Source organism: Coregonus clupeaformis, chromosome 23 (assembly GCF_020615455.1).
Source record: "Coregonus clupeaformis isolate EN_2021a chromosome 23, ASM2061545v1, whole genome shotgun sequence".
Classification (NCBI taxonomy): Eukaryota; Metazoa; Chordata; class Actinopteri; order Salmoniformes; family Salmonidae; genus Coregonus; species Coregonus clupeaformis.
In genome coordinates this window covers 58656862-58683050 of record NC_059214.1, presented here as the reverse complement: position 1 = coordinate 58683050, position 26189 = coordinate 58656862, and the positions used below count along the sequence as shown (strand labels likewise).

The window sequence follows — 26189 nt, the reverse complement described above, 5'->3', positions numbered from 1 at the left end:
AACACCAGTGAATTAATTTAGTTAGTTTTTCCCACCACAGAAAAGTGATTTTAAATACTTCCCAACAATGATCACAGAGAGTGAGTTTACATATTTCCTTATTCCCAACTATGACAACACCCAAGAAAATAATGTTTAATATTTCCCAACACAATGACCACAGAACGTTAATGTACATACAGTACTTCCTTATTTCCCAACAATGACAATAAAACACCCCAGAAAGATAATTGTAATATATTTTAATAACATAAGTCACAGTGAATGGTATAAATCCATAACAGACATTGGCATTTCTGTATAAATGGTTGGCAATGCACACAGCCAGGGATGGAAATTAAGCTAGCCAGAGGCTAGTACATTTCAGACTGGCTCGTAGAAAATGTGGCCAACTAGCCCAACGGCTAGTGAAATGTTCTTTAAATATCGCATGGCACAGCGGACCACTGGCCAAAATCCTTAAGGTCCAACCCTGCACACAGCTATAGAGACTCCAGGTCTGCCATGGACGCTGTTTTCCTTCTCTGTGACGTCATTATACTCAGCTGAAAGTGAAAGACATCAACAACAAGAAAAACAGGTGTGTTAGAAATAGTCAAAACCTACAAGGTCCTCTCAATATCAGGGCGTATTCAAAGATGGTGTCCATGAAGAATGCATTATATAGAACGGACAGGATTCTGTCATACAAAATAGGTAGACGTGTCATTTCAATCCGTGCAGCGTTCCAGTACTGCATCTCATATCAATAAGATCCAGGGTCATATTCATTAGACACCAAACTAAGGAACACTGACTAAAACAGGGAGGGGCTACCTAAACATGTCCATTAACTCGTTTTAGTTTGTGTTGCACAACGTTTTCAACTGTTTTGCTACAGTGTGCCCAATAAATACGACCCTGTGGTGATATCAGACAACTGGCTGACATCACTGTGCACCTCACCCTGGCCCCAGTAGTAGGACCCCTAGTACCTGTTGTGATGCTGTAGTTGCCTTCTGTTCTGCCTGAATCAAACGCCTCTGGAGACGACTGTTCTTCTCCTGATACTCTGCCATCTGCCTCTCGTACTAGACAACAAGAACAACGACATATTTCAACCCCAACAACAATATTGACACATTTCATCCTCTACTGGACCCCAACAACAATATACTGACATCACATTTCTTCATTAAATGAATTATGATGCATGTTGCTATTGGTTTCAAGGTGTGAGGATTGTGTTGAATTCACGTAAGTAAAACAATTGTCTGTGTTCCTTTTTTATCTTCTATAAAAAAAGGTGTGTGTGTGTGTGTTAGAATCACCTCTATGACGGTCTCGTGGTCAGTCTCCAGCTGGATCTCCAGTTCCTGACAACGCTGCTTCTGTCGACTCAGCTCACCCCTGAAACCAACAGACCTTATCATAGTTGTAAACCACTAATCATCAAACACATACTTTATGCTTGTATGAAAACTCATCCACTGTGTCAAACGGGGCCATTTGGGCCGTAGCTTTTCAACATCTCCCTTCTACATTGTGTGTAGGAGGCTTGAAATGATGCTTCTACTGTGATGTGCAAAGAGAGAAAGAGCAAGAACTTTTCATAATAAAAGTTCAAAGCAGAAATGTAAGATGTGAGCGTCCTCTTACCAAACTGGTGAGTTTGTAAACCTGCTTGTATGGACACTGGGCTATCATGGTGGCGTATCAGTAAGAACTTCAAATCACTGTTTATTTGTCATATATACACACACACGTGTACACAGTACATTGAACTAACTTGAGGCTGGTGAGTTTGGTGTGGAAGGCCAGGGTGAGGGTCTTGGCCTCTTCCTTCCAGCGCTGGGTGGTCTTCTGCTGGGCAGAGAGGAGCCGGGTCAGGTCAGCACTGGAGCTCCTACTGCTCTCCTCCAGCTCCCTGACCCGGGCATCCAGACCCTGCTCCTTTAGGGAATACTCCTGCTCCATCTGGGACACCTGGGGGAGAGGAAGGGGGAAGTGAGGGTGGGTGTGTGTCTCCTACTTGACCTACCCACCTGTTTAATCCTCATTTTGTTTACACCTTCCTCTCTACCTGCTAGACCTCTATCCCTCCTCCTCATCTCTCTACCTGCTAGACCTCTATCCCTCCTCCTCATCTCTCTACCTGCTAGACCTCTATCCCTCCTCCTCATCTCTCTACCTGCTAGACCTCTATCCATCCTCCTCATCTCTCTCTCTACCTGCTAGACCTCTATCCCTCCTCATCTCTCTCTCTACCTGCTAGACCTCTATCCCTCATCGCTCTCTCTACCTGCTAGACCTCTATCCCTCCTCCTCATCTCTCTACCTGCTAGACCTCTATCCCTCCTCATCTCTCTACCTGCTAGACCTCTATCCCTCCTCATCTCTCTACCTGCTAGACCTCTATCCCTCCTCATCTCTCTACCTGCTAGACCTCTATCCATCCTCCTCATCTCTCTCTCTACCTGTTAGACCTCTATCCCTCCTCATCTCTCTACCTGCTAGACCTCTATCCCTCCTCCTCATCTCTCTCTACCTGCTAGACCTCTATCACTCCTCATCCCTCTACCTGCTAGACCTCTATCCATCCTCCTCATCTCTCTCTACCTGCTAGACCTCGATCCCTCCTCCTCATCTCTCTCTCTACCTGCTAGACCTCTATCCCTCCTCCTCATCTCTCTCTACCTGCTAGACCTCTATCCCTCCTCCTCATCTCTCTCTACCTGCTAGACCTCTATCACTCCTCATCTCTCTACCTGCTAGACCTCTATCCATCCTCCTCATCTCTCTCTACCTGCTAGACCTCGATCCCTCCTCCTCATCTCTCTCTCTACCTGCTAGACCTCTATCCATCCTCCTCATCTCTCTCTACCTGCTAGACCTCTATCCCTCCTCCTCATCTCTCTCTACCTGCTAGACCTCTATCCCTCCTCCTCATCTCTCTACCTGCTAGACCTCTATCCCTCCTCCTCATCTCTCTCTACCTGCTAGACCTCTATCCCTCCTCCTCATCTCTCTCTACCTGCTAGACCTCTATCCCTCCTCATCTCTCTACCTGCTAGACCTCTATCCCTCCTCCTCATCTCTCTACCTGCTAGACCTCTATCCCTCCTCCTCATCTCTCTCTACCTGCTAGACCTCTATCCATCCTCCTCATCTATCTCTACCTGCTAGACCTCTATCCCTCCTCATCTCTCTCTACCTGCTAGACCTCTATCCCTCCTCCTCATCTCTCTCTACCTGCTAGACCTCTATCCCTCCTCCTCATCTCTCTCTACCTGCTAGACCTCTATCCCTCCTCCTCATCTCTCTCTACCTGCTAGACCTCTATCCCTCCTCCTCATCTCTCTCTACCTGCTAGACCTCTATCCCTCCTCCTCATCTCTCTACCTGCTAGACCTCTATCCCTCCTCCTCATCTCTCTACCTGCTAGACCTCTATCCATCCTCTCTCTCTGACTGACTGGTGGTCTGGTTTTAGTTTACCTCATTGGCTCACCATCTCTCACAAATGTCACTTAGCCCTTACCTGTGTTCTACAGACTGGTCCTACCTGTTGTTTACCTCTTACCTGTGTTCTACAGACTGGTCCTACCTGTTTACCTCGTCTCTGTGTTCTACAGACTGGTCCTACCTGTTGTTTACCTCTTACCTGTGTTCTACAGACTGGTCCTACCCGTTTACCTCGTCTCTGTGTTCTACAGACTGGTCCTACCTGTTTACCTCTTACCTGTGTTCTACAGACTGGTCCTACCTGTTGTTTACCTCTTACCTGTGTTCTACAGACTGGTCCTACCTGTTTACCTCGTCTCTGTGTTCTACAGACTGGTCCTACCTGTTTACCTCTTACCTGTGTTCTACAGACTGGTCCTACTTGTTGTTTACCTCTTACCTGTTTTCTACAGACTGGTCCTACCTGTTGTTTACCTCTTACCTGTTTTCTACAGACTGGTCCTACCTGTTTACCTCTTACCTGTTTTCTACAGACTGGTCCTACCTGTTTACCTCTTACCTGTGTCCTACAGACTGGTCCTACCTGTTTACCTCGTCTCTGTGTTCTACAGACTGGTCCTACCTGTTTACCTCGTCTCTGTGTTCTACAGACTGGTCCTACCTGTTTACATCGTCTGTTCTACAGACTGGTCCTACCTGTTTACCTCGTCTCTGTGTTCTACAGACTGGTCCTACCTGTTTACCTCGTCTCTGTGTTCTACAGACTGGTCCTACCTGTTGTTTACCTCTTACCTGTGTTCTACAGACTGGTCCTACCTGTTTACCTCTTACCTGTGTTCTACAGACTGGTCCTACCTGTTGCTTACCTCTTACCTGTGTCCTACAGACTGGTCCTACCTGTTTACCTCGTCACTGTGTTCTACAGACTGGTCCTACCTGTTTACCTCGTCTCTGTGTTCTACAGACTGGTCCTACCTGTTGCTTACCTCTTACCTGTTTTCTACAGACTGGTCCTACCTGTTTACCTCTTACCTGTGTTCTACAGACTGGTCCTACCTGTTGCTTACCTCTTACCTGTGTCCTACAGACTGGTCCTACCTGTTTACCTCGTCACTGTGTTCTACAGACTGGTCCTACCTGTTTACCTCGTCTCTGTGTTCTACAGACTGGTCCTACCTGTTGCTTACCTCTTACCTGTTTTCTACAGACTGGTCCTACCTGTTTACCTCTTACCTGTGTTCTACAGACTGGTCCTACCTGTTGTTTACCTCTTACCTGTTTTCTACAGACTGGTCCTACCTGTTGTTTACCTCTTACCTGTGTTCTACAGACTGGTCCTACCTGTTGTTTACCTCGTCTCTGTGTTCTACAGACTGGTCCTACCTGTTGTTTACCTCGTCTCTGTGTTCTACAGACTGGTCCTACCTGTTGTTTACCTCGTCTCTGTGTTCTACAGACTGGTCCTACCTGTTTACCTCGTCTCTGTGTTCTACAGACTGGTCCTACCTGTTTACCTCGTCTCTGTGTTCTACAGACTGGTCCTACCTGTTTACCTCGTCTCTGTGTTCTACAGACTGGTCCTACCTGTTTACCTCGTCTCTGTGTTCTACAGACTGGTCCTACCTGTTTACCTCTTACCTGTGTTCTACAGACTGGTCCTACCTGTTTACCTCGTCTCTGTGTTCTACAGACTGGTCCTACCTGTTGTTTACCTCGTCTCTGTGTTCTACAGACTGGTCCTACCTGTTGCTTACCTCTTACCTGTGTCCTACAGACTGGTCCTACCTGTTTACCTCGTCTGTGTTCTACAGACTGGTCCTACCTGTTTACCTCGTCTCTGTGTTCTACAGACTGGTCCTACCTGTTTACCTCGTCTCTGTGTTCTACAGACTGGTCCTACCTGTTGTTTACCTCTTACCTGTGTTCTACAGACTGGTCCTACCTGTTTACCTCTTACCTGTGTTCTACAGACTGGTTCTACCTGTTTACCTCTTACCTGTGTTCTACAGACTGGTCCTACCTGTTGTTTACCTCGTCTCTGTGTTCTACAGACTGGTCCTACCTGTTTACCTCGTCTGTGTTCTACAGACTGGTCCTACCTGTTTACCTCGTCTCTGTGTTCTACAGACTGGTCCTACCTGTTTACCTCGTCTCTGTGTTCTACAGACTGGTCCTACCTGTTGTTTACCTCTTACCTGTGTTCTACAGACTGGTCCTACCTGTTTACCTCTTACCTGTGTTCTACAGACTGGTTCTACCTGTTTACCTCTTACCTGTGTTCTACAGACTGGTCCTACCTGTTGTTTACCTCGTCTCTGTGTTCTACAGACTGGTCCTACCTGTTTACCTCGTCTCTGTGTTCTACAGACTGGTCCTACCTGTTTACCTCGTCTCTGTGTTCTACAGACTGGTCCTACCTGTTTACCTCGTCTCTGTGTTCTACAGACTGGTCCTACCTGTTGTTTACCTCTTACCAGTGTTCTACAGACTGGTCCTACCCGTTTACCTCGACTCTGTTTTACAGTTCGTCTATCTCCCTGTCCTTCCTCTACCCTCATCCATCCCTCCCTCCTGTTCATACTGTATCCAGTCTAGTTTTAAAGGTTGCTAACCAGGTAGTCTCACCTGCTGTTTAGCTCTCCTCTGGGTCATCATGCTAGCCTTGCGCAGCTCCTCCATCTCCCTGCGGAGCTGCATGTTCTCCTGCTGCAGCTGGAGCCGCTCCTCGCTGACCCCGCTGCAGTCCTCCCTGGCTGCAGACAGAGACCCCTGCAGCCGCAGCACCTCCTCCTGGCACCGGGATAACTCCTCACTGTAGCTGTGGGTGGAGGGGAGAGAGAAAGAAATAGAGAGGGCATTTAGATTACCAAGTACTGTAAACACTTGAGTCCAGATAAATCAACAGTCAGCCTAAAAACCACACTTGATAGCTGAGCACAGTCTGCGCTGACTAAGCAGACAGAAATATGTCTCATCCCCACTCACTCCATCTCCATTTTCTTCATCTTGTTGTGTGTGCTCTGCAGGGTGATGTTCATGTCGTCCTTCAGTCTCTCAGCATTCAGAGACCTCTGGTGGAGGGCCTCCATCTTCCTGTACTCTGGCTCTCCTCTACCCTCCTTATACACCTGGAGTAGAGATGACATAGGAACAGGTTATAATGCATTATAATGCTTCATACCCTGCATTCCCTATAGAAAGTTATTTATCCACCTGTAGGAATGCATGATCCACTTTTGTAAGACTAAAACAATAGTATGACTTCTTTCCAGTTCATCCTCCACTCCCTCCTCCACTCCCCCCCCTCACCTTTTCCAGTTCCTCCTCCACCCCCCCCCTCACCTTTTCCAGTCCCTCCTCCCCCCCCTCACCTTTTCCAGTTCCTCCTCCACCCCCCCCTCACCTTTTCCAGTTCCTCCTCCCCCCCCTCACCTTTTCCAGTTCCTCCTCCACCCCTCACCTTTTCCAGTTCCTCCTCCACCCCCCTCACCTTTTCCAGTCCCTCCTCCCCCCCCCTCACCTTTTCCAGTTCCCCCTCCTCCACCCCCTCACCTTTTCCAGTTCCTCCTCCTACTTCCCCTCACCCTCACCTTTTCCATCTCCTCCCCCCATCACCTTTTCCAGTTCCTCCTCCACTTCCCCTCACCCTCACCTTTTCCAGTGCCTCCTCCACTCCCCCCCTCACCTTTTCCAGTTCCTCCTCCACCCCCCTCACCTTTTCCAGTTCCTCCTCCACTCCCCCCCCTCACCTTTTCCAGTTCCTCCTCCACTCCCCCCCCTCACCTTTTCCAGTTCCTCCTCCACTCCCCCCTCACCTTTTCCAGTTCCTCCTCCCTCCCTTTTTCCCCCCTCACCTTTTCCAGTTCCTCCTCCACTCCCCCCTCCTCACCTTTTCCAGTTCCTCCTCCACTGCCCTCCTCTCTCTCAGGGACCTCTCCATCTGAGACTCTTTATCTGCACACTCCAGTTGTAGAGCCGACAACTCCTCAGCCATCCGATGGATCTGTGAGTTGCACTGTTTACGCACATTCTCCACCTGAAAGAAACACAATCCAGAACAACTCAATAATACTTGAAGGAACAACAGATTGAGCAATTAGAATACGTGGGATGCATACTATCTCTGCACAAAAAAAGTATATTCTGTAAGTCACGCTTTTCAGAGGGAAATGCAGAGAGGTGCACCCCTGGTTTCACCACATAGAAACACACTGCAGCTTGTCAGTCTATGCTATTTCAGTGCACGTCTAGATTTAGACCTGTGTCTGACAGCCTGGTGAAGGCTAGGCTAACATTAACAGGCTTAGGGAGTTAGGTCTTAATCAAGAGCCATTAATAGAATGGTAATCACAGTCTCTCTGGTAAAGAGCCAGGCAGAGTCAGAACAGTGAGTTCCTCAAGGAAAAGGCTATACGGACACTACTGACCTACAAACCCATCATTCATTTCAGAATTGGTTAAAATTAGGTCAGGATTAAGGGTTTGGTTAAGGGTCAGTTTTCAATTGAGATTAGTAGTTTTACAGGTCAGCAGTGTCCTTAGAGTCTCTCCCACTCCTCCTCTGAGAACACAGCATCAAGAGAGAACATGGTCAGGAGGAAGCAGCTCCGTTCCTCCTCTGAGAACACAGCATCAAGAGAGAACATGGTCAGGAGGAAGCAGCTCCGTTCCTCCTCTGAGAACACAGCATCAAGAGAGAACATGGTCAGGAGGAAGCAGCTCCGTTCCTCCTCTGAGAACACAGCATCAAGAGAGAACATGGTCAGGAGGAAGCAGCTCCGTTCCTCCTCTGAGAACACAGCATCAAGAGAGAACATGGTCAGGAGGAAGCAGCTCCGTTCCTCCTCTGAGAACACAGCATCAAGAGAGAACATGGTCAGGAGGAAGCAGCTCCGTTCCTCCTCTGAGAACACAGCATCAAGAGAGAACATGGTCAGGAGGAAGCAGCTCCGTTCCTCCTCTGAGAACACAGCATCAAGAGAGAACATGGTCAGGAGGAAGCAGCTCCGTTCCTCCTCTGAGAACACAGCATCAAGAGAGAACATGGTCAGGAGGAAGCAGCCTAACAGGTTGAGGTAGTAGTGTACTGGTGATGTAGTATTGAGATAATGATACACTATGGTAAGGGGTTGGAGATTAGATTAGGGTTAGACAGGGTTGATCATGACGCTGGGACTAGGGTTAGACAGGGTTGATCATGATGCTGGGACTAGGGTTAGACAGGGTTGATCATGATGCTGGGACTAGGGTTAGACAGGGTTGATCATGATGCTGGGACTAGGGTTGGACAGGGTTGATCATGATGCTGGGACTAGGGTTAGACAGGGTTGATCATGATGCTGGGACTAGGGTTAGACAGGGTTGATCATGATGCTGGGACTAGGGTTAGACAGGGTTGATCATGATGCTGGGACTAGGGTTAGACAGGGTTGATCATGATGCTGGGACTAGGGTTAGACAGGGTTGATCATGACGCTGGGACTAGGGTTAGACAGGGTTGATCATGACGCTGGGACTAGGGTTAGACAGGGTTGATCATGACGCTGGGACTAGGGTTAGACAGGGTTGATCATGACGCTGGGACTAGGGTTAGACAGGGTTGATCATGACGCTGGGACTAGGGTTAGACAGGGTTGATCATGACGCTGGGACTAGGGTTAGACAGGGTTGATCATGATGCTGGGACTAGGGTTAGACAGGGTTGATCATGATGCTGGGACTAGGGTTAGACAGGGTTGATCATGACGCTGGGACTAGGGTTAGACAGGGTTGATCATGACGCTGGGACTAGGGTTAGACAGGGTTGATCATGACGCTGGGACTAGGGTTAGACAGGGTTGATCATGACGCTGGGACTAGGGTTAGACAGGGTTGATCATGATGCTGGGACTAGGGTTAGACAGGGTTGATCATGATGCTGGGACTAGGGTTAGACAGGGTTGATCATGATGCTGGGACTAGGGTTAGACAGGGTTGATCATGATGCTGGGACTAGGGTTAGACAGGGTTGATCATGATGCTGGGACTAGGGTTAGACAGGGTTGATCATGATGCTGGGACTAGGGTTAGACAGGGTTGATCATGATGCTGGGACTAGGGTTAGACAGGGTTGATCATGATGCTGGGACTAGGGTTAGACAGGGTTGATCATGATGCTGGGACTAGGGTTAGACAGGGTTGATCATGATGCTGGGACTAGGGTTAGACAGGGTTGATCATGATGCTGGGACTAGGGTTAGACAGGGTTGATCATGATGCTGGGACTAGGGTTAGACAGGGTTGATCATGATGCTGGGACTAGGGTTAGACAGGGTTGATCATGACGCTGGGACTAGGGTTAGACAGGGTTGATCATGACGCTGGGACTAGGGTTAGACAGGGTTGATCATGACGCTGGGACTAGGGTTAGACAGGGTTGATCATGACGCTGGGACTAGGGTTAGACAGGGTTGATCATGACGCTGGGACTAGGGTTAGACAGGGTTGATCATGATGCTGGGACTAGGGTTAGACAGGGTTGATCATGACGCTGGGACTAGGGTTAGACAGGGTTGATCCTGATGCTGGGACTAGGGTTAGACAGGGTTGATCCTGATGCTGGGACTAGGGTTAGACAGGGTTGATCATGATGCTGGGACTAGGGTTAGGGTAGAGTTTGAGGTGAGGACTTTGGTAGGCATTTTGAAAAAGGAGTTGAGAGACTCACCTCTTTCCTTGTGCGTATGGCAGCGTCCTTGATCAGTTGTCTGATGGCTTCATTCATCTTGTCCAGCTCCTCAGATTTCTGTTTCTCTCTCAACAGGGCCTGAAAGGGAGATACATACCCATCATCTTCACCACCAGAGTTACACTAAATGACAGGCAGTCCCTGACCGGACAGAGAAGGAAGGGGTAGAGAGGGGGGTTGTCTGACCTGGTCCAGAGAAACAGACCGTAGCAGTAGAAGATGTACCTGATCCTTCTGTAGCGAGGCCTCCTCAGCCAGCTGGATGGAGTCTCTGACCTTGGAGAAGGCCTCGTAGCGGTCGTCCTCCAGAGAGGCACAGCGCACCTGCAGCTCCCCCACCTGACGGGTACACCTCATTATACCCCCCGCTATTTGGCTCCATCACCTTGTAAATACCAGGTCAACACTTGTTAAAACAGGGATGTCTGAAACTAAAGTGTTCCCCACCTGCCTCTCCCACACCACCTGCTCCCTGCGTACACTCTCTGCCTCCTGACTAGCTGCCGTCAACCTGCAGGAGACAGAAAGGGTTAGCAAAAGGAAAAAGGTAGAAGGAATTGAAGAGAGATGCACTCAGCCTCCTGTGGAAGAGTCAGGAAGAGGAAGTGGAGTGAATTACAGCAGTGTCACCTGGCCTCTAGCTGGCTGAAGGCTGACTGGAGATGGTGGAGTCTTCGATCTGAGGCTTCCTCTCTACCGTGAGCCTCTGCTGCATCGTCCTCCTACACACACAAAGGGACTGAGGTTATATTCTGCTATGGTAAACTATGGTAGAGAACTAGAAGCCCTCCTGTTTTCCTACCCGTCTCTGTATCTGGTCCTGGACGTTCTGCATCAGCTTGGTCATCTCCTCCACCTTGGCTGTGGCCATCCTCAGATCTGCTTTGGCCTGTCTGCAGTAGGAGTGGAAAGAGAGAAATAAATCAACCTTGCTGTCTGCAGTAGCACTGCCTGAGCTGTGCAGCAGCTGAAGAGCTACCTTCCTGGGAGCCACTTTGGATCTAAAAGTAGGAGCCATTTTGGATCCAAAAGCAGGGGCCATTTTGGGTCTAACCAGGAGGCCATTTTGGATCTGCGGTAGTTTGTACTGGAGACGACGGACGCCATTTTGGATCTGCAGTAGTGTGTACCTGAGCTGGATGCGTAGCTCCTCCATCTCAGTGCTCTGTTCCGTCAGCGTCTTCAGGAACTGCTGGTTGGTCTGAGTGTGGCACGAGAGACACGCGCGCCGGTGAGGCATGATGGCTTCAATACACACACACACCATTCACTTCTTACACACACACAAACACTAAACGTCTCACAAACACCAAATGACACACACACACACTCCTCACACTACAATACTTGGTAGACAGAAAGAGAGAGAGGAAAGCCCTTGCCTCACCCCTCATAAAATGTATAAAATGGATACATTACTCTCTTCAGAAGCAGAAGGTAGGTGTGTGAGGTAAACCTGTTCTGTAATATTAGTTTACAGGCAAGTCTCTCTCTCGTATCAGTCTGTCTAGAAGAGCCAGTTAGCGGGCGAGTGAGTAAGGACGGGAGAATGATTGAGTGTGGTGTTGTGTGTAACAAGCATGGGCAAAGCAAAGGGATTAGGCTACTCCCTGTCCGCAGGCATTACGCAACACTGACTGACTGTTCTAGTTAGTGTTTGGTATGTGCTAGCCATGTGTAAAACAGCTTCATCATTTACCAAATACCTTTTCCATAATGACCCAATATTCTACATTCTATATCCCAACAATATTCTGATGATACACACATATTTGACTTAGTGATTGGCTGAAACTTACCGATTCCAGTTTCTGATTGGTGACTTGGAGTTTCTGGATGTGCTGTTGGAATTGGATCAGTTGATCCTATGACAAAATAATAAGGGCGGGGTTAATGACAACTTCCCTTACATCACTTCCTCTTAAATAATTACATCGAATTAATCATAAACTATGGACACAAAGTAAAACTCAAAGCTTGTACTAACTTCTAACATTACAGAGGTTTAGAAGCAGCAACGATCAGCTACTCTCATTGACCTCAATGGGAGCGGGATGAAATCCATAACAATGCTGCCCTCTGGGGGCCGAACTGGGGAAGGCCTACCTTGAGGTGCTGTCGCTCGGCAACATGGAGCTGTCCGTCAGAGGTGGTTCTCTGGTAGAGCTGCTGTAACCGGTCCAGCTCCTGGGCTGATGCCTGCCACAGCTCCATGGCCTGGTCTCGCTCCTACACACAAACACACCTTTACATATATACACACACACACTACATTTAGTCACTTAGCATACGGTCTTATCCAGAGTGCCTTAGTCAGCGCATTCTATTAATGCAGGTAACACACAAACCCACCATACCACATTTAAACACACACACGTTGCGGTGTTTAGTCTAACCTGTACAGAGAGCTGGATCTGTTCCTGTAGGTTGTTGATGAGCCCCTCGTCCCCCAGCGGGGCCCCCTCCACCCCTGGCCCTGTACTGCCTGGGAGGGTCTGCAGCTGCCTCTCTACTGACTCCCTCAGCTCAGCATGCAGCCTGGATGGGAGACGGCAACATACACACCATTTAGGGACCTCATTGATGTGAAAAAGGGAGCAGCATGCTGTGGTCTTAGTACTGAAGTTGAAACCGTACCGTTCATTCTCCTTGACCACCCTGTCCAGCTTCAGTTTGACCTCAGTCATCTGCATCTTGTGGTTCAAATTGTGAAGTAAAGATTAATGTCCATCACTTTAGAAGAAATAGATTGTAGACAATCATAAAATATCTCCATTGTAAACACAATCCTTTCATTTTATTGTAGTCAAATTCCAAAAGATGAATGAACAAACAGAACGATAATTTTGATAAATCTTCACCTGGTAGCGCTGCAGTTGTTCAGTCATGTCATCCATATGACGGTCATACTCTGATAGGAGAGGAACCATTATACTGCAACACAACAAACCACAACACTGGAATCACCTATATAAAAGACTGGACCACAACACTGGAATCACCTATATCAGACTGGACCACAACACCGGAATCACCTATATCAGACTGGAACACAACAACACTGGAATCACCTTCATCAGACTGCAACACAACCACAACACTGGAATCACCTATATCAGACTGGAACACAACAACACTGGAATCACCTTCATCAGACTGCAACACAACCACAACACTGGAATCACCTATATCAGACTGGACCACAACACTGGAATCACCTATATCAGACTGGACCACAACCACAACACTGGAATCACCTTTATCAGACTGGAACACAATCACAACACTGGAATCACCTTCATCAGACTGGAACACAATCACAACACTGGAATCACCTTTATCAGACTGGAACACAATCACAACACTGGAATCACCTTTATCAGACTGGAACACAATCACACCACTGGAATCACCTTCATCAGACTGGACCACAACCACAACACTGGAATCACCTATATAAGACTGGACCACAACACTGGAATCACCTATATCAGACTGGAACACAACACTGGAATCACCTATATCAGACAGGAACACAACCACAACACTGGAATCACCTATATAAGACTGGAACACAACACTGGAATCACCTTCATCAGACTGGAACACAATCACAACACTGGAATCACCTTCATCAGACTGGAAAACAACCACAACACTGGAATCACCTATATAAGACTGGACCACAACACTGGAATCACCTATATCAGACTGGACCACAACACCGGAATCACCTTCATCAGACAGGAACACAACCACAACACTGGAATCACCTATATCAGACTGGAACACAACAACACTGGAATCACCTTCATCAGACTGCAACACAACCACAACACTGGAATCACCTATATCAGACTGGACCACAACACTGGAATCACCTATATCAGACTGGACCACAACCACAACACTGGAATCACCTTTATCAGACTGGAACACAATCACAACACTGGAATCACCTTCATCAGACTGGAACACAATCACAACACTGGAATCACCTTTATCAGACTGGAACACAATCACAACACTGGAATCACCTTTATCAGACTGGAACACAATCACACCACTGGAATCACCTTCATCAGACTGGACCACAACACTGGAATCACCTTCATCAGACTGGAACACAACCACAACACTGGAATCACCTATATAAGACTGGACCACAACACTGGAATCACCTATATCAGACTGGACCACAACACTGGAATCACCTTCATCAGACAGGAACACAACCACAACACTGGAATCACCTTCATCAGACTGGACTGACCTATTGGTAATTTGTCAGACACTTATCCAGAGCAACTTACAGTCAATGAATTCAACTAAGGTGGGTAAGACAACCACATATCACAGTCACTGTAAGTAAACTTTTTTATTTTATATTTAACACTACGGACCTATAATTGTCCAAATCTAGATATTGGGACTCAGATCGTTCAAGTTGTCTAGTGACCCACCAAATAAACAACAATGGTTCTAAAAACAGTAGTGTAATTGTGAATAGGCATATGGCCGAGGACATTGCAACGAAAAGCTGAACTTCGCTAACACTAGCCCTGCTGATGTAAAAAGTTATAGACCAAGCAAACTTTATGGTTTTCTTCCAGTCAAGAGTTAAACATCAGCCTTATCACTGTAATAAAGATGCAGAGGGATAACAGAGAACACATCTACGCTGTTACATTACAGAGATTCAAAAGTCTCCTTGCATCGCTAGTCAGTACAGGTGAGCGTCTATTACTTCTAGTCTAAGGAACAGGTATCACTTGTTGTTGGTACTATGAGGTTTATCATATTTTAACATCTTTGAATGTGCTGTAGATCTGAGCTCGACATCTTTTGCAACATGGGTGTAGAAAGTCTCCAGACGGATGGTGAGAAATGGTCTTCCATGTCCAATTTAATTGTACTGTATATTGCAGTCAAGTGTTGCAACAGTAAAGGCACTGATCCTCATGGTTGACATCTTGCTGTTTGTTCTCATCATTAGGAGAAGAGGGCGGGGAGAAGAAGAGAAAGTGGACATTCATCATTTCCTTCGTTAGTGTCGTGTCTATATTGGTTTTGACCGTTGGGCTTTACTTCGGACTGGTGTTGAAACAGGTAGCCTCCCCTCAGCAAAACACAACCTTAAAACATTAAGCGCCTGGAACATGGCCTGCATCCTAAATGGCCCCCTATTCCACTACTTTTCCCCAGAGCCCTATGGGTTTGCACTGATGAAAAGTAGTGCACTATTTTGTGAATAGGGTGCCATTTAGGACACACACATCGGGCATCAGTTCCTAAAGATGGCCGTGTCCCTGTTGGGTGACACAGCGGGGCTCAGGTTGTTCCTCTCCTCTTACCTCCGGTCAGAAAGCCAGGGGGCAGGTGTCTCTGCGTGTCTCGCCTCCTCACCCTGCAAAAAAAAAACAGACCATTTAGAACGCTCTCAGGTCTGACTCCTAGTGCTACTCATATAGGGCGCGGTCGTAAATTCACTCTGGCTATCTACTCCGATTTCAGAGCACTCTCGTCTGAGTGTGCCAGAGCGCAGAATAACTGATGAATTTACGAACGCAATCTGACAACGCTCTGAATTTACAAACGCCCAGAGCGCACTCTGAGCACTCTCTGGCACTCCAGAGTGAATTTACGAACGCACCCATAATCAGAATTAATCAGATGGATTTTCTCTTATCAAAACACTTTCACACCATACAGTACCTGTGGTGCTAACGTGGCTTGAGAGCGGTGTCCATCTTGATAGTGACTCAAGGCAGAGTTCAGCCTTTGGACTGCAATGATAAATACAGTATGAAATCAGATGCTAAACAATAACATTGAGATATATATATATATATATATTATGAAAAGGGTAGTGGCTAGCTGCAATGCAGCCAACATAATTTTGACATTGTGCTGGACTCCAAAAGTATCTTGGTTGCATCGCAGCTAGGCTGTGGCTAATATGGATGACAAAAGACTAGTAGCTAGTATTCAGAGAATATCCTATTTACCTTGATCACGCAAAAACTCGACTTCATTGGACATCTTGCAATGAATCTGCACAAGAAAAGACCGCACATATTAGTTGACAACAAGAGATAGATAGCTATATCTTCCGTAAACCAGATATGCCCTCTTTCTTGCTAGTTACTAATTTAGCTATAAACACAACACAGGCTTGCACAATCAACAGGTGATTTACAAAAGATTAGGGGAATACGATAGTTGATTTGCTGGGCGAGCCCTTGTCCACACCCTGAAAAACAACGATGTTGTTTAATGTTTACTGATAGCTAGTGGGTTACTAGGCGTAACTAACAAGCTACAGCAACTAGCTAAGCTAATTTTGAGTCAGCAGGCACCGATTGCTGTGATATCGTGAGCGACAACCATTTCGAAGGGTAAAAACATTAGCTTTTCGCTTGCACATATCACGTAATCTGACCAAATAGTGTTGGCTACAAACTATACGATTAAGTGTGCTATGTGCAATTCAATTTTTACACCAAAGCAAACAAATTAAACTAACCTTTTAATTTGTCGATAATCCATCCGCCGTCGATTTGAAGAGAGCAAACAGCTGAGGGCACAGCTGAGAGCCAATCAAAATAAAGAGGTGCAACCTCGTATTCTGCCCCCATAAATTAGAAACATACAAATAGTTCCACCTATTTCTTAGAACACAGTTTAAACCTAGCATAAATCAGTTTTAGATTAGATATGAAACGCCATTTCAATATGTAAACAAATGTACTTCGAGGCTGTTGTACTGGGTTGCGTGCCAACTGATTCCGTAATTACTCCACCCAATAACATCTGATAGGAAAGAGCTATCATCATATGATCATACCAGGAAGTTGATACTCTATAGAAAGTGCATTATCTCTTTGGCATGAGCTACTGTATGTCTTTTGATAACAAGCTAAATATATAGCCGTTACATCAGAGCGCAACTGGATTCCTCCTCTTACAAAGTAAGTAACGTTAGCCTTCCTATCAGTCATGATGCACCGCTCTTGGACATCGGTCTCGCTAAAAGCGGCTATCTTCCTCTATGTACTTACATGCGCAGAATTTAAAATGGTAAGTTTTGTACCATTTGAATTGCTTCCAAATTACTGCATTGTGCCATACTTATGCAGCTACTACAAATAACACTGCTCTTGGACTACCATGCTGACATACATTTGCAGGGCAGGTTCATTGTAGCCTGGTCTCAGTCGGATGTATTAGTAGGCAAGAACATTTCATGTTTTTAGTTGTATCAAAATCAATAAATCAAAGCACGTTTTTGGGCTCATTCAGTAGTTTTTACGTGATTAAGTAGAATCCTGTTGAAAATAATATTTTGTAATAATATATTCCTAAATCATAAATTGGAAATGATACTGTTGCTGTTTCAAGGGGTGTATTCATTACGGAAACCGTTTACCGTTTAAGAACCAAACGGAAGCAAACAGGGGTGTAATCATTAGCCAAAGTTGAACGAGAGTTTTTATTGGACAAATTCAGGTAGGTCCCTCCGTTTCGTTCCGTTTGCTTCCATTTAAGAAACGTTTTGCAACAGACTCGGCGTAATGAATATGCCCCTGTTGTCATCGATTTTAGATGTATAGCCCAGTGTCAAAACACCCGTTTAAAATGTCCATATTCATAATCATGATATGCTGAAATAGGTTGTGATATTTGAAGACCAAACATACAAATTACTCCCTACACACGTGTCACACTTACGTTTAGCTGAATTGGAAAACAGAAATTCATTAGCTTGTTCTACTGTAATCAATAGTACGCGCAAATTAATCACTCACATCGATATTGTATGGAAATCAATGGAACTGGGACAATAACCGCGGCGACATGTAACGTTTGCGCTCTTCTAAAACACAAACCACAACGAACTTGGATATACTACATAGACCTGTCCATGTAGTAGCCATATATCAACTAATCTCCTTGTGCGACAGTGTTTACAAATATTTCTATAACTAACCCAAGAGAGACCACAGCCTGTCGTTTCCTAAGGGAGCAAATTAATCAGAGTGGGCAGAACAAGCAAAGAGGTGGACAGAGCCAAACACGAGCTAACGAGAGCCTATTGGCGCGTTCTAGCATATTTTCGTTAAGGAACGCCTACTTTGTGAAGTGCGCGTTTGCAATAAGTAAAGTCGCCCTTGCACTCCTTATAAACAACGCAATTTTCAGAAACGTTGGTAAAGTACACAAAACTTAGTCCACTCTGTTCGTCACAGATTTAATTTTTGGAAACAAAAAACTGTATTGAGATCAAATGTTTCATCAATGAGAAAATTAGCAGAATGTCGGCCAAAATCCATCTCGCGCAATCTTCTCCCTTTGCCGGCCACTGGGCTTCCATTTGGTAGTGAGTGGAAACGCCAACCGGATGCTTCAAATTTATACATCCGGTGAAACGTCTCATTTTATTTTTATTTTTTATTGTTGTGATTTTTTATAGGCTATTAGATATGTCTCATTGTTCTATCTGTGATACTTCTTCTTCTTCTTCTTCTTCTTCTATGATATAATGGCGGTCCGCAAACAAATGTTTAAGGTGCATGCCGCCACCTACTGTGCTGGAGTGTGGTCAATCACGGTTTACAACATTAGCTCCACATTTCTAAATCCTCCTACCTAACTCAGTACTTCTGACAAAATAAAAAAAAGCCCTACTAACTTCTGAAAGACCCTCCACTATCCCCCAAACCTCCTCAATCTTTCCCTCTCTTCAACATACTTACAACAATATAACAACACATGCTCCACCGTCTCATCGACCATACACTCCAGACACAAACCATTCGCATGCTTGCCAATGACGAGGCGCAATCGAGTAAACACCACCTCTTCCTTCCTAATCTGACCTTTAATCTTGGTCCACCGACCTTTCTTTGCAGGACATATATAAATCCCATCTCTTCTGCCACACATCTATCAAAATGGCTCTGATCTTACATTTGGCTGCACCTCTACCCAGTAGAACATAAATATCAATCATATCTCATTTTAAAGCTCTACAATTTATTTACCTTGCACACCCGAATGGGCTGGGAACCAGCAGAATGTCACTACTACACCCAGTCTCTCGATTCTTCATAATAACTTGAATGCCTCCAATAGTAGGTCACTCCTATTATTTATTAATCATTTAGCAGACGCTCTTATCCAGAGCGACTTACAGTTAAGTGCCTCGCTCAAGGGCACATCGACAGATTTTTCACCTAGTCGGCTCGGGGATTAGAACAAGCAACCTTTCGGTTACTGGCACAACGCTCTTAACCACTAAGCTACCGGCCACCCCCTGTTAGATTTGTCAGATGATAAACTATTCAACACAGACAGGGAATCTGAGCATACTATAATTCTGACCGGCTGAGCGTCCTCCACCCACTGGAGGGCCCACAGTATTTACAGTAGATGGCCAATCAGAAAGGGGAAACAACACTTTTTTGACTGGATAATTTCAACGAATCGTCACCTCACCGGTAGTTCTACATAGTGACAGGGCTTTACTGTCTTTGGTGATAGCTTGACTGTCTTTGGCTTTACTGTCTTTGGTGATAGCTTGACTGTCTTTGGCTTTACTGTCTCTGGTGATAGCTTGACTGTCTTTGGCTTTACTGTCTTTGGTGATAGCTTGACTGTCTTTGGCTTTACTGTCTTTGGTGATAGCTTGACTGTCTTTGGCTTTACATGTCTTTGGTGATAGCTTGACTGTCTTTGGCTTTACATGTCTTTGGTGATAGCTTGGCTGTCTTTGGCTTGACTGTCTTTGGCGATAGCTTGACTGTATCCATGTATAAACTGTTCAAAGTCCTGTGATGTATGATAAAATAAACGATACCAAACCAAATATATTAATCTGTTTAAAGCAATCGATTTAGTATAATCTTGATGACTGTAAACGTGTATATTAACATCACCAATCTGAGGTTAAAAGGATGTGTAATTCCACTCAATTTATGTGGTGAAAATGCAGGCTTGTGTAAGATAGTAACACAAACTGTCCACATTAGGGGTAATTAGCACAATATAAAATAATTGAATATGACAAAATAAAAACCTATTGCAACAATTACACCTAGTTCTCACTCAATTAACCATTTTAGTGAGTTAGAAAATGCTCTCAAACACAATTTAACCTCCATAGTTAAATTTAGCCTCCATAGTTACATTTAGCCTCCATAGCTACATTTAGCCTCCATAGTTACATTTAGCCTCCATAGTTACATTTAGCCTCCATAGCTACATTTAGCCTCCATGGCTACATTTAGCCTCCATAGCTACATTTAGCCTCCATAGCTACATTTAGCCTCCATAGCTACATTTAGCCTCCATAGTTACATTTAGCCTCCATAGCTACATTTAGCCTTCATAGCTACATTTAGCCTCCATAGCTACATTTAGCCTCCATAGTTAAATTTAATGCGTCTCAACCATTGACTTCAGCATCTTACAGTTGCACAACCATATGATAATGCATAGCTACTACGGGCCTCCTGTAGCTCAGTTGGTAGAGCATGGCGCTTGCAACGCCAGGGTTGTGGGTTCGATTCCCACCGGGGGCCAGTATGAAAAATGTATGCACTCACTAACTGTATGTCACTCTGGATAAGAGCGTCTGCTAAATTACTAAAATGTAAATTTAGCCTCCATAGTTCCATTTAGCCTCCATAGTTACATTTAGCCTCCATAGTTACATTTAGCCTCCATAGTGTCTATGCAGCAGCCTGAATAATTGAGGTCCCTAGTTTTGGTGCTGCTGTCAACTCCTGCACTAATAGTCAAGCCCAGGAATGAACATGATATCACAAACAGATCTGGGACTAGGCTATGGGTCTTTACACAGCATAGTCTAATCCCATTGTGAATACCTAACAATAAAACCCATAACCAATCCTTCTCTCTCTCAGACTGAGATGGAGTTTGTGATCAGCACCACATGGGACAGCCATCCTGTGGATCATGACCCTGTGAAGGTGACGTTTTCACCCGGGGATGGAGGGATGACGATGCAGGTGTCTGCTCCCTTCTTCAACGACCCCCCTGGTCCCTCAGGCCCTCCAGGACAGCCCTTCCCTGGCCTCTGGGACTATGAAGGTGGGTAGAGAGAGAGAGAGAACAGGACAGCCCTTCCCTGGCCTCTGGGACTATGAAGGAGGGTAGAGGGAGAACAGGACAGCCCTTCCCTGGACTATGAAGGTGGGTAGAGAGAGAGAGAATAGGACAGCCCTTCCCTGGACTCTGAAGGTGGGTAGAGAGAGAGAGAACAGGACAGCCCTTCCCTGGCCTCTGGGACTCTGAAGGTGGGTAGAGAGAGAGAGAGAGAACAGGACAGCCCTTCCCTGGCCTCTGGGACTATAAAGGTGGGTAGAGAGAGAGAGAACAGGACAGCCCTTCCCTGGACTATGAAGGTGGGTAGAGAGAGAGAACAGGACAGCCCTTCCCTGGACTATGAAGTTGTGTAGAAAAAGAGAGAACAGGACAGCCCTTCTCTGGAATATGAAGGTGGGTAGAGAGAGAGAACAGGACAGCCCTTCTCTGGACTATGAAGGTGGGTAGAGAGAGAGAGCAGGACAGCCCTTCCCTGGACTATGAAGGTGGGTAGAGAGAGAGAACAGGACAGCCCTTCCCTGGCCTCTGGGACTAGGAAGGTGGGTAGAGAGAGAGAGAACAGGACAGCCCTTCCCTGGACTATGAAGGTGGGTAGAGAGAGAGAACAGGACAGCCCTTCTCTGGACTATGAATGTGGGTAGAGAGAGAGAACAGGACAGCCCTTCCCTGGCCTCTGGGAATATGAAGGTGGGTAGAGAGAGAGAACAGGACAGCCCTTCCCTGGCCTCTGGGACTATGAAGGTGGGTAGAGAGAGAGAGAACAGGACAGCCCTTCCCTGGCCTCTGGGAATATGAAGGTGGGTAGAGAGAGAGAGAACAGGACAGCCCTTCCCTGGACTATGAAGGTGGGTAGAGAGAGAGAGAACAGGACAGCCCTTCCCTGGACTATGAAGTTGTGTAGAAAAAGAGAGAACAGGACAGCCCTTCCCTGGACTATGAAGGTGGGTAGAGAGAGAGAGAACAGGACAGCCCTTCCCTGGACTATGAAGTTGTGTAGAAAAAGAGAGAACAGGACAGCCCTTCCCTGGCCTCTGGGACTATGAAGGTGGGTAGAGAGAGAGAACAGGACAGCCCTTCCCTGGACTATGAAGGTGGGTAGAGCGAGAGAACAGGACAGCCCTTCCCTGGCCTCTGGGAATATGAAGGTGGATAGAGAGAGAGAACAGGACAGCCCTTCCCTGGACTATGAAGGTGGGTAGAGAGAGAGAGAACAGGACAGCCCTTCCCTGGCCTCTGAAGGTGGGTAGAGAGAGAGAGAACAGGACAGCCCTTCCCTGGCCTCTGGGACTATGAAGGAGGGTAGAGGGAGAACAGTGGTGGTTTGTCCTAGTCGTGGGGGTAATTGCATAATCATAACTTTTACTACCATAATAATTTATCTTTGATTGCTCGTTTTTAATGTTGTTTGTGGCCATTTTTTTCCCAGTCATCCTAGGCACAACAAGATGGTTTTGAATGCATATAATATAACACTTTTTAGTTATTTTCCTACAGTGGTTGAGGCGTTCTTTCTGGACAGTACCACTGTGAACTACCTAGAGGTGGAACTGTGTCCGTAAGTAGAGCCGTTTCCTAATAGCTTTGATGGCCTGATTGATTGCCAAAATAGGATCCCAGTAGCACTAGACTGATTCTTCCCTTTACTTTTCTATTGCAGACATGGACAACACTTGGTGTTACTGCTCTCTGGAAGAGGTCATGCATTCATGGTAAGCTAACACCATCACAGCCTCCGAATGAATGACTGAATGGATGGATGAAGGGATGAATGAATTAACGATGGAACAGTACAATGTATTACACTCATATCATAAAACTATTTAGTTTTGTCCCAATATATTTAATTAAGCTATATTAACATAGACTTACCTCTATTTCGTCACTTACCATAAAAGTAATCTAAGGGTCCAAGAGAAGACAGACAGTCATCAATGGTTCAGATTGGTTTCAAACTATTTTGTTTTTGTTTTTCCAGCAACAACTGCCCCTGTCGTTCACGGCGACCATCACAGGAAACAGGTGGAATGGTGAGGCACTTCTCCCCTGGCACTACTTTCCCCCTAACGTCAACAAGATGAACTCGTACGCCATCCACGGGTCCGGTGTGGGACGCACCTACGAGTCCCTCTACCCCGTCCCCCAGGCCGACCTAGTGGAGGGACAGAAGCCCAACTTGTGAGTATATTCATTGCCTTCAGAAAGTATTCACACCCCTTGACTTTTTCCACATTTTGTTGTGTTACTGCCTGAATGGATTAAATAGAGTGTTTTTGTCACTGGCCTACACACAATACCCCATAATGTCAAAGTGGAATTATGTTTATTCAAATGTTTTACAAATTAATTAAAAATGAAAATCTGAAATGTCTTGAGTCAATAAGTATTCTACCCCTTTGTTATGTCAAGCCTAAATAAGTTCAGGAGTAAAAATCTGCTTAACAAGTCACATAATAAGTTGCATGGACTCACTCTGTGTGCAATAATAGTGTTTAACATGATTTTTGAATGACTACCTCATCTCTGTACCCCATACATACAAATATATGTAAGGTCCTTCAGTCAAGCAGTGAATTTCAAACACGGATTCAACCACAAAGAAAAGGAGGGTCCTTGTCTGTCTATAGAAAAGGAGGGTCCTTGTCTGTCTATAGAAAAGGAGGGTCCTTGTCTGTCTATAGAAAAGGAGGGTCCTTGTCTGTCTATAGAAAAGGAGGGTCCTTGTCTGTCTATAGAACAGGAGGGTCCTTGTCTGTCTATAGAACAGGAGGGTCCTTGTCTGTCTATAGAAAAGGAGGGTCCTTGTCTGTCTATAGAAAAGGAGGGTCCTTGTCTGTCTATAGAAAAGGAGGGTCCTTGTCTGTCTATAGAAAAGGAGGGTCCTTGTCTGTCAATAGAAAAGGAGGGTCCTTGTCTGTCTATAGAAAAGGAGGGTTCATGTCTGTCTATAGAAAAGGAGGGTCCTTGTCTGTCTATAGAAAAGGAGGGTCCTTGTCTGTCTATAGAAAAGGAGGGTCCTTGTCTGTCTATAGAAAAGGAGGGTCCTTGTCTGTCTATAGAAAATGAGGGTCATTGTCTGTCTATAGAAAAGGAGGGTCCTTGTCTGTCTATAGAAAAGGAGGGTCCTTGTCTGTCTATAGAACAGGAGGGTCCTTGTCTGTCTATAGAAAAGGAGGGTCCTTGTCTGTCTATAGAAAAGGAGGGTCCTTGTCTGTCTATAGAAAAGGAGGGTCCTTGTCTGTCTATAGAAAAGGAGGGTCCTTGTCTGTCTATAGAAAAGGAGGGTCATTGTCTGTCTATAGAAAAGGAGGGTCCTTGTCTGTCTATAGAAAAGGAGGGTCCTTGTCTGTCTATAGAAAAGGAGGGTCCTTGTCTGTCTATAGAAAAGGAGGGTCCTTGTCTGTCTACCTTTCTTTAGTCAGAACACAGTCTCTTCCTCACCTCTTCCTTCCTAAGACACACATTATTCAAGGCTGAAACTCTTACAGAGGCATCTTTCAGGAGAAGACTGCATTGCCAACTCTACACACACACACAAACACACACACACACACTGCCAACTCTACTTAAAAAAATATGTTTAGGTGACGGGGATAAAGCCTACTCCGCTGCTGTATAACTATTCATTGCGTAGATGTGTTAGCTGTCAGTGGACAGATTTCAATAGTCAGCCCAATGTTTTATTGCACTGAGAAAATTAAATGCAAATTCACAGATTTCAGTGTGTGCGTGTGTGTGTGTGTGTTACCAAACTGACAGATTGCACTTTTCTCTCTCTCTCACGACGCAGCCACCTCTTGGAATATTTCCAAGACTTTCGCCTGCAAAGCATCATGGGAGAGGGCTGGGTCCAGCCCGAGTCGGATCTCTGGAAGGGAAAGTGATGAGTCGGGAGAACACACACACACACACACACACACTGGAACACACACGCATGATGACAGCCGGCACGACCAAAGTCACGGAGGAGGAACAAAGTGCAATCGATCTTGATTAGTTAATGATGTCAGACTGGATGACATGAAATATGTTATCAGTTTGTCAGATGGTATTAACACCTCACCTCAAATAGCCTTTTACCAACTCAGAGAGGCCTGGTTCAGAAAACACTTTATTTTTTTGTATGAATGAAAGTGAGAATCAAAGTTCATTATATCTGTGCTATCTGTTTATAGATTTATGCCTTTTTCTGAAATGAAAGACCATTGAATTTGATCATTTTCAATGGTACCTCCAATTCATTGTAGGAGTATCATTGTTATTCAGTAAGGTGAAGGCTTATCATGAAGAGTTTACACTTTGGATTCATGGTTTCTTGCTGTGCATTGATCATCGCACACAATATGTCTGTAATTCATAATTGTGACCAATTCACTGTGCTGTTGCTGGAGTAAGGCTGTTTTGCTTGAATTATTCCTGGGCAAATTAAAATTGATTGTCCACATCCCAAATGGCACCCTATTCCCTGTATAGTGCACTACTTTTCAAAAGTAGTGAACTACATAGGGAATAGGGTGCCATTTGGGACGCAATCGTTGAGATAATTATTTGTCATTTGATAACAGCCATATGTGCCTTTTTGTAATTATGTTAAATGAGCTCTTGTGTCGTCATTACTTCTGGGATCAAAATAGGACTGTTGGCTTATGGAATGTTAATGTAAGTAGATAGGCGGCAGACTACCAAATAAATAAATGAAATAAACTGTGTCCCATGGAGCATTGCCATCAATTTGTTTTCCACCAACACGTTCAGGCAACCTGAAAACTCCATATGTGCATCACACACACACACACACACACACACTTAGGAAAGCGACATTATAATCCCAGCCCTCTTATCCAGGGTATCAATCCTCCCACAGTCTCACTAGCTCACTAGAGACTCACAAA

The 26189-nt window shown here is 45.6% G+C and overlaps 2 protein-coding genes, 1 long non-coding RNA gene and 1 other non-coding gene across 8 annotated transcripts; 2 read left to right on the top strand and 2 right to left on the bottom strand.

The window, feature by feature from the left end:
- Positions 1 to 227: 227 nt before the first annotated feature.
- Positions 228 to 16781, bottom strand: sclt1 (sodium channel and clathrin linker 1). The gene is made up of 22 exons (XM_041855681.2): positions 16697 to 16781; positions 16179 to 16224; positions 15886 to 15956; positions 15525 to 15577; positions 13032 to 13104; positions 12808 to 12863; positions 12567 to 12708; positions 12277 to 12399; positions 11970 to 12035; positions 11301 to 11371; positions 10973 to 11063; positions 10801 to 10892; positions 10618 to 10681; positions 10396 to 10509; positions 10150 to 10248; positions 7333 to 7479; positions 6429 to 6571; positions 6069 to 6261; positions 1769 to 1965; positions 1311 to 1389; positions 975 to 1070; positions 228 to 545 (listed from the first exon to the last, which is right to left on the bottom strand). The coding sequence occupies exons 2-22, from the start codon at positions 16210 to 16212 to the stop codon at positions 483 to 485; spliced, it is 2067 nt and encodes a 688-aa protein (XP_041711615.2). The 5' UTR covers positions 16213 to 16224; positions 16697 to 16781; the 3' UTR covers positions 228 to 482.
- Positions 3415 to 5638, bottom strand: LOC123481772. 2 transcript variants are annotated; one of them, XR_006657315.1, is made up of 3 exons: positions 5621 to 5638; positions 4218 to 5505; positions 3415 to 3786 (listed from the first exon to the last, which is right to left on the bottom strand). It is a non-coding gene; the product is annotated as an uncharacterized LOC123481772 (long non-coding RNA). The 2 variants fall into 2 exon arrangements; XR_006657314.1 differs by lacking the exon at positions 3415 to 3786 and having other exon boundaries at positions 3896 to 5361; positions 5440 to 5505; positions 5621 to 5632.
- Positions 14583 to 26006, top strand: c23h4orf33 (chromosome 23 C4orf33 homolog). 4 transcript variants are annotated; one of them, XM_045206777.1, is made up of 8 exons: positions 14583 to 14902; positions 14998 to 15050; positions 15167 to 15279; positions 21099 to 21285; positions 22795 to 22855; positions 22958 to 23009; positions 23276 to 23475; positions 25088 to 26006. In XM_045206777.1, exons 2-8 carry the CDS (start codon positions 15023 to 15025, stop codon positions 25179 to 25181), a joined length of 735 nt encoding a protein of 244 aa, XP_045062712.1. In that variant the 5' UTR covers positions 14583 to 14902; positions 14998 to 15022; the 3' UTR covers positions 25182 to 26006. The 4 variants fall into 4 exon arrangements, with proteins under 4 accessions (XP_045062712.1, XP_041711626.1, XP_045062714.1 ...); XM_041855692.2 differs by having other exon boundaries at positions 14583 to 15050; XM_045206779.1 differs by lacking the exons at positions 14583 to 14902; positions 14998 to 15050; positions 15167 to 15279 and adding an exon at positions 16904 to 17141.
- On the top strand, positions 20680 to 20753 carry trnaa-ugc. The gene has a single exon. It is a non-coding gene; the product is annotated as a tRNA-Ala (tRNA).
- Positions 26007 to 26189: the final 183 nt, after the last annotated feature.